This window comes from Penicillium psychrosexuale (genome assembly GCF_028828465.1).
Source record: "Penicillium psychrosexuale strain IBT 29551 chromosome Unknown utg000004l, whole genome shotgun sequence".
In the NCBI taxonomy this organism is placed as follows: domain Eukaryota; kingdom Fungi; phylum Ascomycota; class Eurotiomycetes; order Eurotiales; family Aspergillaceae; genus Penicillium; species Penicillium psychrosexuale.
The window spans coordinates 1490308-1506495 of NW_026643189.1; the positions used below are offsets into that span (position 1 = coordinate 1490308).

The following is a 16188-nucleotide window of genomic DNA, read 5'->3' on the forward strand; positions in this document are numbered from 1 at the left end:
CGCGAAGGGAACGTGAAGGGAAATATGTGAAGAGGAAAGGTAATATTGGAAGGATTTAGACCTTTTAGGGTGACAACGATAAGTGGTGTGGCTTTTGAGCCTCAGCTTGCAACCTTCTAAAGGCAGGCACAGCTTGTTACTGTATCTATTTTAGACAAACAGCAACTCGAACCTACACGTCGTCGGCTACGGAGATTTACACCCCTCATGTATTCCGTGGGACTCGTCAAATGGCAATGAGAGCCACGACTTCAGGAACGTCCACGAGAAAGCCCGGTTTGTTGTTTGATGCAGACCTACATGGACCTCATACATATGGTAATGTCATGATCCCTGTGGTAGGTGAAGCAGCATGTGCTACGGGTCCCTCTGCCTGCGCTGTCTCGTGGGGGCTACGGTGAGATGGTGGTCAGAGAGATGGGGAGGAGAGAAGAAGAAGGGAAGAAGAAAAATGGGGGGAGGTGCCCTTTTATACTCCAAACCCATGTGCCTTCCTAACGTGCGACAGGTCCTCCCTATCAATGCCAATGTCACATGTCCACCTTCTTTGTTTGCATTTGTTTACATGCGGTCCCTTCAAGGTCCGGGAAGGAGCCATGGAGCCAATGTCGCATTATGTTAATTCCTTGTAGTGCGATTGTAAGTAAACACAATATCTGACAATGCACCTTCATATTATGCCATCGTCCCTAGTTTACAAGAGCCCCAGGTCCCTTTCCAAGTATAGCCCTCACACTGTCTCTCCCGGTATCTCCATAATCTTGCGGAGAAGAAGCCGAGGTCTTGCCATCAGGGTCGGTGTCATATACAACGGTACCATTGACTGCATGAACAGATCGGTAGTATGATCGCCCATCCATCTCACTTTCGAAGACATTGCTGGTGTCACCCCACGAGCTTGAGTTTCCACCAGTGACGGATTTATACTGCGCCGTGCCAGATTGACTTGTGTGCAGGTATGATGGCCCCGAGGTCAAAGTGTAAGTAGAAATACCGAGTCCTCCTGTTGCCTCGAAATCAAGACCTCTCTTCATCCAAGAGTCAATCGTCATCCCATTCGAGGTGATGCCATAAGTTGCATTGACAACCAGGGGGTACTGGAACGCAATGCTGTTTGAGATGTGCGTGTCTCCGAGCTCGGTGATGGTATTATTGCCAGTTGTAATTTGTCTGTTAAATTGACTGTATCCTTGCTGGTTGAGGAGACCGTGGTTGGAGAAGGATAGTGTCTGTGACCACGAGTACAGAGAAGAAGATGCAGTGAAAACACGCTCGACAACCACAGAGTATGATAAGGAATCGTTTCCCCCGGTCTCATTGTGGACAAGATTCCGAGTCACAGAAAACACAGGCAAGGGAGCATCCACTGTAGGCCCATTGTTGTCACGAGTGACAGTGCCCTTAGAGGCTGAGCTGTCGTCATCGATATATATGAAGATATTTCCTGTGACAACCCAATATGAGCCCACAGTGTTGGCAAATGTGGCGCTTCCATCTGCCGAGACATCCAGACCAGTCACCCGGATCTCAAACGAGTGCTGCTTTCCGTCTTGAATCATGGGGAGAAATGGGGAAATATCAATCTCCGGCTGTCGAAGATCAAAAGCATCAGTCCCAACAACCGGACGCCAGAATCCCGGAGCCACGCCTCCCGTAAAGACAATAGGGAATGGCCAGACAAGCCCGGCAAGGATCCCATCGATATAGAGCTGAACTTCACGAAAAGGAGTGTACCCATATAGCCCACCGACAGTGCTTTCAAAGTCTTGGGTATCTTCAGAAAAGACATTGGACCACCAGAACTCTTCTTCTGATTGCCCACATGCCGATATTGACACAACAGCACGCGATGCCGCAGCAGGGATCTCGTACATGACTGTTGTGTTGTCTGTGGGAAGCTGGAATGCACTTGGAGAGTTTGATGCCGACTTTTTGGCCGATATTGGAAGAATCATATCCGCAGTTTCGACATTATGCTCCTCAGAGAAGTGCGCGGTTAGCGTGGCATTGAACGAACCGGTATAAATGTCGTTGATGATATTTCCCAAGTCAAATATCAGCTTCTGGGGACTTTTCCATAGCGAATTATACTGTGACATCTCTTTGACATAAGTCCAGACGATCCCATTGATTGTCGGCTCTGCCGTTGAAGTCCGGAACACTTCATTGTCTCCGAGGTACATGAGTGCCAGGCGGTCAAATTGCTTCCCCCGGGAGGTGACTGTGAGATTGATTCGTACAGTATCAAAGTCGCAGTTTGGAGGCTCATAGACGCCTAAACAGTTGCAAGATTAGACTACAAGTAGAAGTAACTCTCGAGACCTCTTACCAACAAACGGTGCTCCATAACTAGCTCCAAAAACATGATCCATGAGCAATATCTCGACATCGCAGTCGCCGTTTCCGCTGGAATCGAGCGATATTGGCTGATAGAGCTGGAAAAACTCTTGCAACCCAGTAGAGCTAGGTGCCTGCGATGAAACGCCAGCAATGGACTGTAATCCGCTCCGGAGCGAGGAAGCCCATGGGAGATGCCCCAAAAGCAATAACCCACATATGGAGAACAGAACCATAATAGCTAGCAGTCCGAAGCTTGGATTTGCTCTTCGCAATTTGCTGCGGGTGTCGTTTACCCTTATTTTTAAATCGTGATAGCCAATAGACCGCACAGTGTCCGCAGTTGTGTAAGCTTCTTGGGGCTTCAATGTTTCTTGACTGCGTACCGACACCGAAGATCGACTCCAAGACCTGCGATGCGATTTAAAAACATTGAAAAATGCGACCGCAAGGCAGAAAAGAATAATAAATAACAACCATGCGGCTAGCCGGGTAAAACAATACTCCATTGGGAATTGGGGGTCCGTTAGCGGTTGAAACGAGTGCCCTGGAGGGACTAGCATGTTAGCTCCGCCCATGTGAGCCAGTCAGGATATTAGATTCTATCCAAGATGGTGCCAGGCTAAAGGCTATGTAACCTTGGAAGTGACTCTGGCGATGCACTATATGTAGGATGACGTTGCTGAAGATAAGATGCATAAAGAGGGGGGAAAGTGCGGCGGACTTCCGACGCAAGCCCAGGGCTAGCTATGTAACCCTAATATCACTATTCATACGGAGTAATGAACGGTTATCAGTCCGAATGTTAATAAACCTCAATGCTTCGACATTGACTGGTAATGTCATGGATATTTCTCGGGAGGTAAAGTCTTCAGGAAAGTTGGATTTTGCAAAATGATAACATTATTGGCTAATTTGACACTTAGGTAGACCATTGTAGTCATTTTTGAGTTGAGCAAATACAAATCTCGGCACAGCAGTCTATGGGAAGCTATATAGATGAAAATAATTGAATCCAACCCCAAGAATGACAGAATCTGGCCTCCACCAATCACATATGTTTACGGCTTTGGGGCATTCAACTTCTGGTTCATCAACACCCGCCACTGGGGCCCCCAGATGCGGAGAGAAAGGATGGCCGAAATACCCGTGAAAAACGCGATCAGAGCAATCATAGTGCACATCCATCCATTGCCGATCCCATTGAGCATGGGTTGAGTGACGACGGCTCCAGTGCATGCAAGGATATTTCGCACAAAATTTGCCACGGCAACACCGCTAGATGCTTTCTTGGGAGTGAACTCCGTCAGAGCGGTCTGCACAGTGCCCATGACAAGCATCATGCCGAGCCCGAAGCAGATAGAGGCGACACAAGGGACCGCCCACTGCACACCCTTTTCAGCGGACCAGCCGTACCAAATCAACGAGGCTGGATACAGTGTCAAAGCCAGCCAGATATTCTCTCTCATCCGGTCCTCGGGAAAGTACTTGAGCTTGCCGTTATCATCGTAGCGATTGGCCTTGGTTGCCTCACGAACCATGATGTGGTCGATCCAGCGACCACCAAAAATTGACGAGATGGCGTACCCGATTGTCGGTGCTAAATATACAAGACCCACCTCCAAAATGCTGAAATTGTAGGGGGCCTTGCCGAAGACGGCCTGGATGGAGACATTCATGATGTACATGGTAAAGAAGGCGATGACGCCAGACCAAATTACGACGATGACGGGCTGGAAGCGGAGCAGGGCCAACGCCTTGAACGGGCCAAAGATTGACATAAATATTTTGACGAAAATGCTGGTGTTCTTCTGCTTTTCGGTCTGCGGCTTTGGCTCACGCTTTGCGATCGTCTCCGGCAAACACAGGAAAATGAACATCAGCATCACACCGCCAAAGATGGTGAGAAACCAGAGGGTACTCCGCCAGCCGAGACCCTGAGTTAAAGCACCACCGATCACGGGCGCCAGACCGGGCCCGCAGAGAGGGCCCAGCTGGAAGACTCCCATAGCTTTGCCTCGTGCTTTCGGATCCCAGATATCGGCGACGGTTCCCGCGCCCATGGACAAGACGGAAGCTGCAGCTCCACCGCTTAGGACTCGGAAAACGATCAACATTGTGACGTTGACACTGACGGCACTGATGCAGGAGAAAGCCAAGAAGAGAAAAAAGGAGAGGAGATAGGTCGTTCGCCGTCCATGCTTCTCGGACAGTGCGGACCTATACTTCGTGGTTAACAAGGGTAGCTCTCATTTCTCAATTTGCAGGTCTACTTACCACCAGATAGGAGTGAAAGCCATGGCGAGCAAGTAGAGTGCCACCGACAAGTTCGCAACCGTCGGGGTCGTATCGAGGTCATGCGCTACCTCGGCCAGGGCCGCTATAATTTGGTCAATGGGTAATCATCCACAGGGAAATAAGCAATAGCACCCACGGAAGAAGATAGAGGAGCCCGTGGAGGAAGTAATGGCAGCGAAGCTGACAATCACAGTCACCACCCATTGGTTCCATTCCCATATTCACGCGGGTTGGTGATCTCAGGAATGACGGAGAATCGGCTCAGCAGGCCTCGCCGCTCCGAGCGAGGGACAACAACAATCTCTGGTCCTATAGTGCTCGCTGTTGGTTCCACTTTCCTTGGAGACTTGATGGGCTGAGTGGGCGGAGACTCTGTGGCAGACATTTCAAAATCGCGGTTGAGGTTGAGATTGTTGATGGCCACGCCAGAGTCCTTCCCGTCACCCGGCATTCTTCCGGTCAAAAGTGGAAATTGGTGAATAGTAGAGCTGGGCGGATGCCACGATGCTTATGCCCAGGTACATTGTGTGTACGGGTCCTTCGGGGAGATAGGCCATTTCCCAGGACAGCAAAGCCGAGCAAGAAAATGCCGGGGTGGACAAAGGCCAGACGATTTTAGACCATTAAAGAATGTGACCATGATGTACTCCGTGAACGGGAGAAAGCCAAAGGAAAAGAAACGAGGACGTTTAGCCAATTGGGACAGACGTTTGATGCCCGGGGCTCCGCTACACTAGTGAGCTTGGTGCGCCTATCACCGGGGCCGTGCAGATCCCTTACTTTAAGTATTCCCCGGGGCCCTCCACGCGGAAAATCAATACATTTGAAGTCGCGATACCGCTAAACACGGATTTTGTAGATGGTGACACATATTTCCAGAAAGGGAGACCGACAAGATATAAGAAGTGAAAGTAGTTGTGTGGGGATCAAGATCGTACTGATAACGAGCATCAGTGGCTTTCTCCATGGGGAATTCGGCCCGGAGATACTAACCAGAAAATGCCGAGCCGACCCTGCTGGGTACAAAAGGTGCCTAACACGTTCAATATTGATTGACTCTGAGATAACCCGACACGATGTCCGCTTCACGCCCCACGATCCTTCTCATCGGTGTTTCACGTGGCCTTGGCCACGCCATGGCGGTCGAATTCCTAGAAAAGGGATGGAATGTTGTCGGGACAGTCCGCGGAGAGTCGCGAAAATTACTCCACGAGCTAGAAGACAAGTACAACGGTCTGATTGACATCGAGACCTTGGACATTTGCCAACCCGATCAAATCCAGGCGCTAGACAAGCGTTTGTCGGGAAAGATATTCGATATCCTCTTTGTCAACGCTGGAACAACGAATCGTGACCAAACCCAAAAAATTGGCGATGTATCAACCGAGGAGTTTGTACATGTCATGGTTACGAATGCGCTCAGCCCCATGCGTGTCGTTGAACGTCTGGCACATCACGTGGCTCCGAATGGTCTTATTGGTGTGATGTCCTCTGGACAGGGAAGCATCAGCAACAATGAAACCGGTCAGCGAGAGGTATATCGTGGCACTAAAGCCGCGCTGAACATGTACATGCGAAGCTTTGCAGCTCGTCAGGCCCCATCGCGTCCAATGGTGGTGATGGCTCCAGGGTGGGTCAAAACCGAGCTGGGGGGTGCGGATGCTCGGCTTACCATCGAAGAAAGCATTCCCAGCTTGGTCAATGTACTTATTGCAAAGCAAGAACGACCTGGACTCGAATACCTCGACTACCTCGGCCGAACTGTTCCTTGGTGAAACATGATCACGTGGCTATATTAGCCTTCATTTTTGTTTTGGCCAGAGTCTCTCCTTCTTTTTCTTTCTTGTCCCTTCTTTAGATTTAGATTCTAAATCATATCCACCGTGTTTCTCGATCAGTACTCGCCAGAACACCAACCCATTATTTTACATCTAGATAGATCAATATAACACTAATTTAAAGGCTATACACAGAGAAGTCCTCTGACGGTTTATGCTTTTTATCGGTCTTATATATATTTAAGAAGACATCTACGAAGAGATTCAAAAAGATATTCACAAAGACTACTACAAGATACGTTCAATATGGCACGGTATATTCCTTATCAGTATCTTGTTCTTGCATCAACCCACTATTGACCTTTGGTCCTTGGAACGCTCTGAGCTCTTGTTTTGGAATCCGAGAATTCCGCTGGAGTCGTATAGGCTGCCAGAGTAGTTCTGTCGCCTTTTGTTGTTGTCTCTGAAAAGTTTGGGGGCCTTGGTTGCTTTGTGTTGGGTTCTGGGGCTGATACTGACGGGACTGGTATTGGGCTCCTGTGGCTTGGTACGGGCGCTGAGGAGTCTGAGCCTGGCCACGGGGTGCTGGAGCCTGTTGTTGTCTATATCCGGCCTGGTTTTGGGGTGGACTTTGATAGCCTTGACCTGGGGAACGGTTGTAGCCGTACGGGCGATGGTAGACAGTTCATCAAAACGCTTAGTGGCGACACATCTCTTGTCGTCACGCTTGAGGCAATCTGCCTTCAGACGAGTTTCTACGGCCCACTCGACTGCGAAGCGACGTTCTCGCATCGTGGGTACATTGTACTCTTGGTGTGTGCTCATTTAGATGTTCAAAGTGCTCTCAGTGTGTACTCAGTGTGCTCTCGCTGAGATTCTCAAACGTAATCTTAGTGTATGCTCGTTGAGATGCTCAATGTGCCCTCAACACGTGATCAGTGTCTTCGAGATGCTCGCGAGGCACGTGGGGACATGGTGGGTGTCGAGCGTAGTGTCCGCATTGGCGCAAGCAGACCGTTTACCAAGGACGCAGCATGATCGTGGATTTCTGGATTTGATTGTAAAGACTGGAGATGGCGGACGAAATTGACCCTATCATCTGGCGGAAGGTGAGTGTGGAAGGCTTGCAGAACTCATGCAGTGTTGTCGTTCTGACCAATTGGTTGGTAACTGTTTACTTTCTCCATCTTGCCAGTGATGTTGTTCTTAGAGAGATGCTGTTCTTAGATCCAGAGTCAACTGAAAGGAACCCAGAGAAGGTGACCGGAGCTCAAATGAGTGGGGCTGCCTATCTGGGTATAGCTCCCGCATTAGTTGCAGATCATGTGATATATAAAACATTCCGAATGCGGCCTTATCACGTAACCTTTTTTTCTATTTTTGGTCGTCTCTTTGGTCGCCTTTTATTGGTAACCTTCTTAAGTCTTCTTAGATGTATGAAGGCGGTGAAAAGCATAAGTGCTTAGCATTGTCTAAACCTATATACAGCAACATACATAGTACGGCCAGACGAGTAGAGAGTATAGTGTAAAAAAGAAAGAGAAGTTGTAAGACATCAAATGTCCTCTGTAAAGCAAGCTAAAAACAATCACTCCATATCCAATGCAGGCCTTTCTACCAATTCACATAAACAAGCGCCAGGCACCAAGAATAAGGGCCGCGGTACCGGTACAGACACCCCTAGAGAGAGAAAGAAAGTCAGCATAATCTCGCGCGGCAAGATAGTTCGGGGATCATACATGAGCCACTGCAACGTCGAGAACTTGACAGCCTCCACTCGTTCCCTTAATCCTGCAACCTCCTGTTCAATTCTCGTTTCAGTCTCCTTGATACGCATTTCCTGGCTATTTGCCTCCTCACGAATCCGACCCTTCTCAAGGTTCAGATCCAGCCGAACCGAAGCTTGTGTTCGTCCAATCTCATCCCGGAGCCGGGAGTTGAGTTTGGCGAGGTCTGCCGCGATCTTCTCGTGTGATGAACGGGTCAATTGTGCCTCGGTCGAGTCTGCGTTGAGTAGCTCCGAGCGCAGTTTGGCAAAGTCCACTTTTTGTGTATAAGTTGATCTCTCCGAGTCTAGCAAAGCGTTCCTCGTTAGATCTCCGACAGGCACAATAAATGATGCGCGACAGGAGCCTTCACATACCTTCTCGGAGAACCATTGTCCTGGTCAAATTCTGGATTGACTCTTGGATGATATCGTTCAATACCCGCATCATTGCTACGGACTGCTCCTCGCTGAAGCCCTCCGCCTGTAGGCGCTTCACGAATTTCAGGGTATCGAAGTGATGATCGCGGTGCTGGACTGCTGTCGCATGAAAGGCGCGGCGAGCAGGATGGTAGCTAGCCACATAGACACCGTTGTGTCGGATGGGATTGCCGCGGTGAGGTTTGGGCGTTGCCGGCGTGGTTATAGAGGTTCCGCGGGAAACAAGATATCCGGAGATGACATCCCGGGACGATGTGGTGATGAGCCGGGAAGATTCGAAAGGTGGGATTAGAGAATTAAATTGTCGCTTGGAAGGACTCCAGCCTTGGGGAAGTGGTCGTCGTTGACTTGTCGCAAGCGCGGGCTGGTGGGTGATGGTAATGGATGGACGCGAAGAGGAGCTGTTCCAACTCAGGCGGGGAAGGATATTGCGCGGGACATCCGCGACATGTTTTTGAGACGCCATGTCAAGGACAGCGGGCCAACAAGTATTTGTTCAACGAGTGTACTTTAAACCGATCAAGAATGACGCAGAAGAGGAAAGCTTGGAAGATTCCGGGGCTTGAAATGTCGGGATGACTAAAGGCCTCGGGACGCTTCCAGTTTCCCGGCCCCGGTGCCCACGTTACCCGCATTGCCTATTTATTGTAGAGCGAGGACTATTTTGATCGAACTTGACTAAAGCTTCTTTCAGAAAATATCCAAATCAGACTTCACATGTAAACGCTATCACAAATCTATGCCCTTTCGGCTACTTGTCAGCCTCTTATCTATAAGTCAAACAGCTTCTTCATCTGCTTGATAGTGTCGTCAGGACCAGTAACGGCGTGTCCAATGGTGCGAGGGTCTTCGTAGATCTCATGATCGTTTCCTCCGACGCAAGTCTTGTCGCCGAAGAAGTGGATGGTCTTGTAGTCGACACCCGAGATGCCCTTTTCAGCTTCGACGTGCTGTAGGCAGTAGGTCTTATCCCAACCGGTAGGGAAGACATCGAAAGAGATCTGACCGCCGATAGAGTAGCTATATTAGTAGATTGATTAGTACCATATTAAAAATAAACCTCGCCGGACAAAGACTTACGTGAGGCCGTAGTCGGGGAACTCCTTCCTCAAGGCCTCCACTAGGGTCTTTCTGATGTTGTGGATCTTGTCGAAACTATAGCATAGGTCAGTCAAGCAGTCCATTTATGTGGACATATATAAGATCAGCACGTACGCTTCGAATTCAGCACGCTCGTCGGTGCTAGCAGCACGTCCAACAGGGCTAACATTAACCATTCCATTACGGAACTCAACGAAAGTACCGCGCTTGCGGGGCAACTTAGTGTTGGCAATAAACTTAAGAATGAAATCCACCAGTGTTTGGTATTTGTCCTCCCCAAGCCACTGGATGAAGTTGTTGGTAGCAAGCGGCTTGCCGAGGCGGAATGCGGTCAGGCCGTTTTCGGAGAAGCAGAAATCGAACATAGTGGTGACATCCATGGTGGCTGATCCAAGTTGTTCTTGCTGCTTCACAAGGTTCGAGCCGCCAACCTAAATCAGGTTAGGAACGGGGTAGGTGTATTGATTGGGAGGAGACGAACGTATCCAATAGCGCATTTGTGGCGCAACCGAGAGAGCAACTCGAGCATCTCTGGCGAGGCATGCTGTAATAGAATTCATTAGTATAATTGAACAGCAGGGAGTCTCATTGCAACGTACCCGTCTTGCGGGGGTGAGAGTCTCGTCAACATCGAACAGAACAATCGTGTTCTTCATGGGACGGTCCTCCAACGAGGGGTAAACACTGGTAGCTTCAGTCATTTTGAAGGATTTATTCAATTGAGTCTGCAAAGACCAAAATTGCGGGTTACTCGGGGGTAAATATAGAGAGAGGGGTCCATTTTGGCCGCAAGCGGTGAGTGAAGGCGGAAGCTTAGTTGGGTCCAGAAGCGGAAGGCCACCTGGTCTGTTTCACTGTTTTGGAGAAAATCTTGGTTATTAGAGTAAGTGACTCAATCGGATCATTGATCTAAATCATTGCCGTCCTGGAGTACACCATGTTGTACAGCATTGACAGTGCGACCTAAACCCGTGGACTCTTCTAAGTGCCTGACTGTTATCGATAAGAAACGGAGGGGTCAATTATCAGATCTGAAGGAGTTTGGGAACCTTGGAAAAATCCATGAATGTGCATTTGAGAATATCTAACTACTGGTTATATACTTGAGATATATATTTCCTACTGTACAGTACAAGTGTTATATAGCCAAATAGACATACAGAGTCGGAATGTCCAACCCAACCCAATCCCCACAGAGACCTGTAAGAGCCCAGCTCCCAAATCCAGATTCCGAACACGCAAAATGAAGTATACATACTTAGCGTCCCATAGTGGACTGGAAGACCTTAGCCGCTAGCTCACCCAGGAGCCGCGTCCGATCAGTGTTCGGCAGGTCCAAAAAAGCCTCGTAGACACTTTTGCCCTTAGCATCGCGGACCGCGCCGAGACGATTACCCGCCACAGCGCCAGCCAACGCACCAGGAAAATTGCCAACAATGAAGCCCATAGCACCACCGCTAACACCGCCAACCAGTGCCCAGAATCGCCCGGTTGAGCCAGTTCGGCTGCCGTCTCCCTCCTCGGCGAGACCCTCCTCGCGTAGCATCTCTTCGAAGACGGAGCCAAACTGACTGTTGTCACGTTCATCACGGTTCCCACCGAATCCAAAATCGGACCAGGAGAAACCACCGGTGGGTGGGACATCCGCTTCCTCTTCCGCTGCCCGGGTAGCGTCATATTCCCGGCGGCGTGTCGGGTCTGATAGGGTGAAGTAGGCGTCGTTGATTTCCTGGAACTTTCGTGTGCGTTCGGGTCGCTCTGGTGAGTCGATGGGGACTCGATCGGGGTGGGATTTCAGTGATTCCCTGGGATTGGTTAGAGGGGCATTTCAAAGCTAGTTGTGATGCACTTACCTCTTATATGCACTTCGGATCTGCTGTTGGGTGGCATTCTGGACGATGCCTAGGATTTTGTCTGGTATGTGTTAGTTGGGTCTTAATTAGGCACTTGGAGATCTTACAATAATCGGGAGCTGGTCAAGAGTTAGTATATATTTCGGTAAGAGGGAGTAAATCAACATACTTGACATTGTCACACCTGGTTTTGATTTTGATTTTCAACAGGGAGAATATATTATGCTAAACTAACGCTCGACTCGAAGATGAATTTAAGAGACTATCACATGCAGTGACGTGGTTGTCGCCTAACCCCGTCAGGTACGTACCGTGGTTCAACTGTTTGTTCTATTTGTTTTAAACTACCTCGATCTATATCCTATACTCTGTAGTACTCTATATTACTCTATTCAATTCAAACATGAAATTGAGATGATTATATGGCTATATCTTACTGAAAGTGGATGTCTTGACTATCTGGGGTACTTTGTCTCCTGCAGAATGAGGTTTAAGACTAAGTTCAGCCGACCATACCCCAGCCGCCTTTGTTCCGCCAGGGGTGGTTGATCGGTCTAATATGAGTATCCCTTTTGATTCGCCTGAAATTAGCATCTAGCATTGTCCACAACCCCCTCTTAGAATCCCATTTCTGCCAGCTGTCAAAAGAGATTACCTGCATAGAAAATCCACGAAGCGGCTGCACACATTGGCCTAGGCCTCAGATTGCGCATATCCGCAGCAGCTAGTGGCTGACTTGCATCTGTCTCTTTTCACTCTTCCAATTGCCGCACAGAAGGTTTCAGAGGAGATTATCAGGGGTGTATTGTTACCCAGCAGCATCTCAAACCCGCCTTCCTCTGTACCAACCCAGCGCAATCTCTCTCCTAACACACAACCCGTTCCTCAGACCAGACACCTTATCGTCTGCCCGCATTACCCACAGTCGCACCCGTAACCATCCCCAGCTCCAGCATCAGCATCAGCATCCCACACCAACACAATGGGTTGGTTCGACAGTAAAACCAGCGCAGCTTCGTCGACAGGGTACGCGCGACGCCGGTCATCACCAACGCCCAGCACGCGCAGCAGACGCAGCAAATCCGCCTACTCCTCGACACAACATGCGCGCTCGGCGCCGTCCTTCTTCGGGCTAGGCGGCAGCCGAACAGGCGGCCGATCGAGTCCATCCGTGCTCTCGTCGTTCTCGTCCTCGTCGCGCCGGGCCCGGCCCCGCGAGGGATTCGTGCAGCGCATGATCCGCGACATCAAGCGTCTGTTTCGCGATATCTATCGCTGGGCCCGTCGCAACCCCATGAAGGTCTTTCTGATGATTATCGTGCCGCTTTTGACGAGTGGGGTTCTGCCAAAACTGCTTGCGATGATTGGCATTCGCTTGCCGCATGCTGTGATGAGTGCCCTTGGTGGCGCGCCGAGGCCTCGTGAGGGTATGGGTGGTGGTGAGAGGGGTATGTCGGAGCATATTAGCAGTCTTGTGAGCATTGCCAAGATGTTTGCGTAGGCGACTGTTTTGCTCTGCTCTCTAGGCCTGGGTAGGCTGTTCTGTTTGCGCCCGAGGTTCTTTTTTCTCTCCACGATTTGCAATGCTCTGCTGAAATTCAGCACATGACGATCACGATTATACACCTACTGTCCTTTGCGACTTTTGTCGCTCTTATGCTCCTACTCTTTTTTTTCCCGTTGGGCTTTGCCACTTTGCGATGTTGTCATGAACTGGGAGGCCCGTCTGAATTCGGTAGAATTGATTTCTTAGGAAAAGTTGTTGTTTTTGTATGGGCAATGAAACCTTGAAAATTCGAAACCAGTCTAGAGATACATGAAGTCTCCTATTTATACTAAACCAGTCAGGTGTTGGTGCCCAAGCAGGTGGATATGGCAGCATCAGACAGGTACACCGCACTGTTTGCCAGGGAGTGCACTGGCCCTACGACAGACCCGCCTATAAACCTGCCAAACATAGGTAGATCTTCCTGGCAGACCGATATTTGGGGTGTACTAGTATCTGAAGTATCAAATGGATCTACAGGGACGCAGCACATATTGTACCATGGTAAACAATAGCCAGTGGCTGCGTTATTTGGTCCTGAAGTTTGAGATCTGAGAAAAAAAAAATATGTGTACATTTTGTCTACTTCGGTACTGCCAACATCCGAGCAGAGATTCTATAAAGCAGCCTTGGGGAAATTTTGTGATCAGCCCGGCAAGAAAGTAGCGACTAATGCCCGGTGCAGCAATACAGCTGTCCCGGTCTATCATCGCTGGGAGCGCTTGCCACGCTTCCGAGAGCGGGAATTTGAGGTGGCAGTGGTCTCGGCTTCCTCAACCAAGGGCTCCTCAGCCTCAGAATCCACTTCCTCCTCGGTAGAAGTCCCCAACACCCGACCGACAGTCTTGTTGAAGCACCAGATGGGAAGCGTGCACACCATGGTCTCACGGAGAGTAGGGCGTTCAATCTGATCAATGTCGAGCAGGAACTCCTGGCGCTCGCCAGCCTCGTTTTGCTCTTCCAAGAACACATTGCCAATAGAATCGACAATCAGCGTCTTTCCATTCTCAGCAACGACGCGCTTCCGCTCGCCAGTGCTGGCAGTCTGCTCGGCAGGGGTGGAGGCATCAGGGGCACGAGCGCTCACACGGACTCCTCCTCCCTTCTTATCCTTCTTGTTCTCCTTGTCCATCATGCGCTTCTGGCGACGGTTGACAGCCACGGCACCGACGTCGCCGGATTCGGGGGCAGGAGGGGGAGGCGCTGCGGCGACCGACTCGATTCCGGGGATACCACGAACGCCCAATTCATCGCCCCAGGCGGCTCGGCGGGCCTGGCGAATGTAGCGATCGACAAACTCGCGCTGCCGCTTCCAGCTAAGGATCAACGCGGCGTAGTGAGCACCACCACCGAAGACCAGGAATAGACCCACCAGCACAGAGCCCAGACCAGGACGGAAGCGCGAGTAGTAGTATCCGGTACCTTTCCACAGGGGGAAGCCATTCTTGAGGAAGTGGTCATAACGCTGACGGTTCGGGCCGCGCAGGACGTTGGCGACGAGGTTCAGACGAGCGGAGCGGGCATCGGCGTTCTTGACTGCAGCGTCAATCTCGCGCTGGGTAGGACCCTTGTTGACATTGACCCCCTGGTTGGACTTGGCCTTGTTCTTGTCCTTGGCGTAGTTGGCAATGAAAGCGCGCTTGACCTTGTCCGGGTGGATGGTTCTAGACTTTTTGCGGTAGGCCTTGGTGATTTGGTCTTGATTGGCATTGGGACGGATCTCGAGGAGGTCTGCAGTGCGGGTACCGAGTTAGATACGTATGCCTCAAAGGAGTCAAAAATGGAAAAGAAAGAAAAGTAAGCAAAGCTAGAGACGACACATACCGTAAAAAGTCACATTGGCACCTTCATTGGTGGCCACATCATTTTGTAGACCAAAGATCTCGTAGTCTGTTCTAGGTCAGTAGGGAGGGTTGGTCCGGGGTAAACAATACCCACCTTCTTTGGACCAAGCAGCGACGAGGCCGAAGAAGACGAAGAGCGAGAGAAAAGCAAATGGCTTCATGATTGACAGCGGTCAATGCCGCAGAAGCAGAAGTATAGAAATAAACGAATAAGCTGAGTGTTAGTGGAGGACATGTAGGAAAAAAAGCGGTCGGGCGTTTATCCACCGAACCCCAACGTGGCCCCAATGGCGATGTTTTTGCTTGGACAAGTCCAGTTGGGCTCATGGATTATTGCATCTGAGCTCACTTTGTACAGAGTACGGAGATGGTATATATAGAGGGATAGAGGGATCTAGATTCTATGTAGTGTTTTCTCTTCTCCAGAAGACATCCTAGGAATAACCTCAGGGACCCAATACTATTATTAGTAGGGAGTCCCTGACTAGCTATTCCATCTTACTCGATGACTCCTGGCCTAAAACTAAAACACGAAAGGGGAAAAGGCCAAGAAAGGAAAAAGTGATTGCCTTCTCTGTTGTTTCCGGCTTCTCTCTTTCCTCTCTCCACTATACACATCACTTTTGTTACCTGTCCCATTTCCCAAGCTTTCTTATTCTCCTCTTCTTCCCTTCTCCCCTTCTCGACCCCTTCTTCATTCAAAATGGTCTCTATCCCAATTGATGCGATCACCTCGCGTTTTGGCGATCGTCTCAACAACTTTCGCAGCACCTCTTTAACCACCCGTTTCGCCAACCTGCGCCCGATCTCCGAGTTCCTCGACGTCAAGCGCCTATCCAAGCCTGCCAACTTCGGTGAAGCGCAGAGTCGCGTCAATTACAATCTGTCCTACTTCTCCAGCAATTATGCCGTCGTGTTTGTGATGCTCAGCATCTACAGCTTGCTGACCAACCTGGTGCTGCTGTTCGACATGATCTTCATCAGCTGTGGTATCTACGGAATCAACATGCTGCAGGGTCGGGATCTGGATCTCGGCTTCTCTCGCTTCACCACTTCGCAGCTCTACACCGGACTACTCATCATCGGTGTCCCTATCGGCATCTGGGCCTCCCCCTTCACAACGGCCCTGTGGTTGATTGGCGCGACCGGCGTGACCGTTTTCGGCCACGCCGCATTTTTGGATAAGCCCATCGAGAATGCTTTTTCCGAGGAGGCGGTCTAGGTG

The 16188-nt window shown here is 50.1% G+C and overlaps 10 protein-coding genes across 10 annotated transcripts; 3 read left to right on the forward strand and 7 right to left on the reverse strand.

Moving 5' to 3' along the window:
• Positions 1-689: 689 nt before the first annotated feature.
• On the reverse strand, positions 690-2573 carry N7518_006375 (uncharacterized protein; the record flags this gene model as incomplete). The annotated part of the gene is made up of 2 exons (XM_057187302.1): positions 690-2275; positions 2330-2573. The coding sequence occupies 2 exons, from the start codon at positions 2571-2573 to the stop codon at positions 690-692; spliced, it is 1830 nt and encodes a 609-aa protein (XP_057039005.1).
• An 825-nt stretch (positions 2574-3398) lies between these two features.
• N7518_006376 (MFS transporter) lies at positions 3399-5086 on the reverse strand (the record flags this gene model as incomplete). Its single annotated transcript, XM_057187303.1, has 3 exons — positions 3399-4557; positions 4615-4717; positions 4861-5086. The coding sequence occupies 3 exons, from the start codon at positions 5084-5086 to the stop codon at positions 3399-3401; spliced, it is 1488 nt and encodes a 495-aa protein (XP_057039006.1).
• Positions 5087-5711: 625 nt separating this feature from the next.
• Positions 5712-6410, forward strand: N7518_006377 (uncharacterized protein; the record flags this gene model as incomplete). Its single annotated transcript, XM_057187304.1, has 1 exon — positions 5712-6410. One exon carries the CDS (start codon positions 5712-5714, stop codon positions 6408-6410), a length of 699 nt encoding a protein of 232 aa, XP_057039007.1.
• Positions 6411-6758: 348 nt separating this feature from the next.
• On the reverse strand, positions 6759-7238 carry N7518_006378 (uncharacterized protein; the record flags this gene model as incomplete). The annotated part of the gene is made up of 1 exon (XM_057187305.1): positions 6759-7238. One exon carries the CDS (start codon positions 7236-7238, stop codon positions 6759-6761), a length of 480 nt encoding a protein of 159 aa, XP_057039008.1.
• Positions 7239-7993: 755 nt separating this feature from the next.
• On the reverse strand, positions 7994-9085 carry N7518_006379 (CCDC90 family protein; the record flags this gene model as incomplete). The annotated part of the gene is made up of 3 exons (XM_057187306.1): positions 7994-8093; positions 8153-8486; positions 8557-9085. 3 exons carry the CDS (start codon positions 9083-9085, stop codon positions 8036-8038), a joined length of 921 nt encoding a protein of 306 aa, XP_057039009.1. The 3' UTR covers positions 7994-8035.
• A 304-nt stretch (positions 9086-9389) lies between these two features.
• Positions 9390-10421, reverse strand: sec53 (phosphomannomutase SEC53; the record flags this gene model as incomplete). Its single annotated transcript, XM_057187307.1, has 5 exons — positions 9390-9639; positions 9700-9774; positions 9835-10151; positions 10202-10264; positions 10320-10421. The coding sequence occupies 5 exons, from the start codon at positions 10419-10421 to the stop codon at positions 9390-9392; spliced, it is 807 nt and encodes a 268-aa protein (XP_057039010.1).
• Positions 10422-10978: 557 nt separating this feature from the next.
• Positions 10979-11749, reverse strand: N7518_006381 (putative DnaJ chaperone (Caj1); the record flags this gene model as incomplete). Its single annotated transcript, XM_057187308.1, has 4 exons — positions 10979-11525; positions 11574-11634; positions 11681-11692; positions 11743-11749. 4 exons carry the CDS (start codon positions 11747-11749, stop codon positions 10979-10981), a joined length of 627 nt encoding a protein of 208 aa, XP_057039011.1.
• An 806-nt stretch (positions 11750-12555) lies between these two features.
• Positions 12556-13074, forward strand: N7518_006382 (uncharacterized protein; the record flags this gene model as incomplete). The annotated part of the gene is made up of 1 exon (XM_057187309.1): positions 12556-13074. One exon carries the CDS (start codon positions 12556-12558, stop codon positions 13072-13074), a length of 519 nt encoding a protein of 172 aa, XP_057039012.1.
• A 751-nt stretch (positions 13075-13825) lies between these two features.
• N7518_006383 (uncharacterized protein) lies at positions 13826-15124 on the reverse strand (the record flags this gene model as incomplete). Its single annotated transcript, XM_057187310.1, has 3 exons — positions 13826-14850; positions 14944-15009; positions 15058-15124. The coding sequence occupies 3 exons, from the start codon at positions 15122-15124 to the stop codon at positions 13826-13828; spliced, it is 1158 nt and encodes a 385-aa protein (XP_057039013.1).
• Positions 15125-15666: 542 nt separating this feature from the next.
• Positions 15667-16185, forward strand: N7518_006384 (putative COPII vesicles protein Yip3; the record flags this gene model as incomplete). Its single annotated transcript, XM_057187311.1, has 1 exon — positions 15667-16185. The coding sequence occupies one exon, from the start codon at positions 15667-15669 to the stop codon at positions 16183-16185; it is 519 nt and encodes a 172-aa protein (XP_057039014.1).
• Positions 16186-16188: the final 3 nt, after the last annotated feature.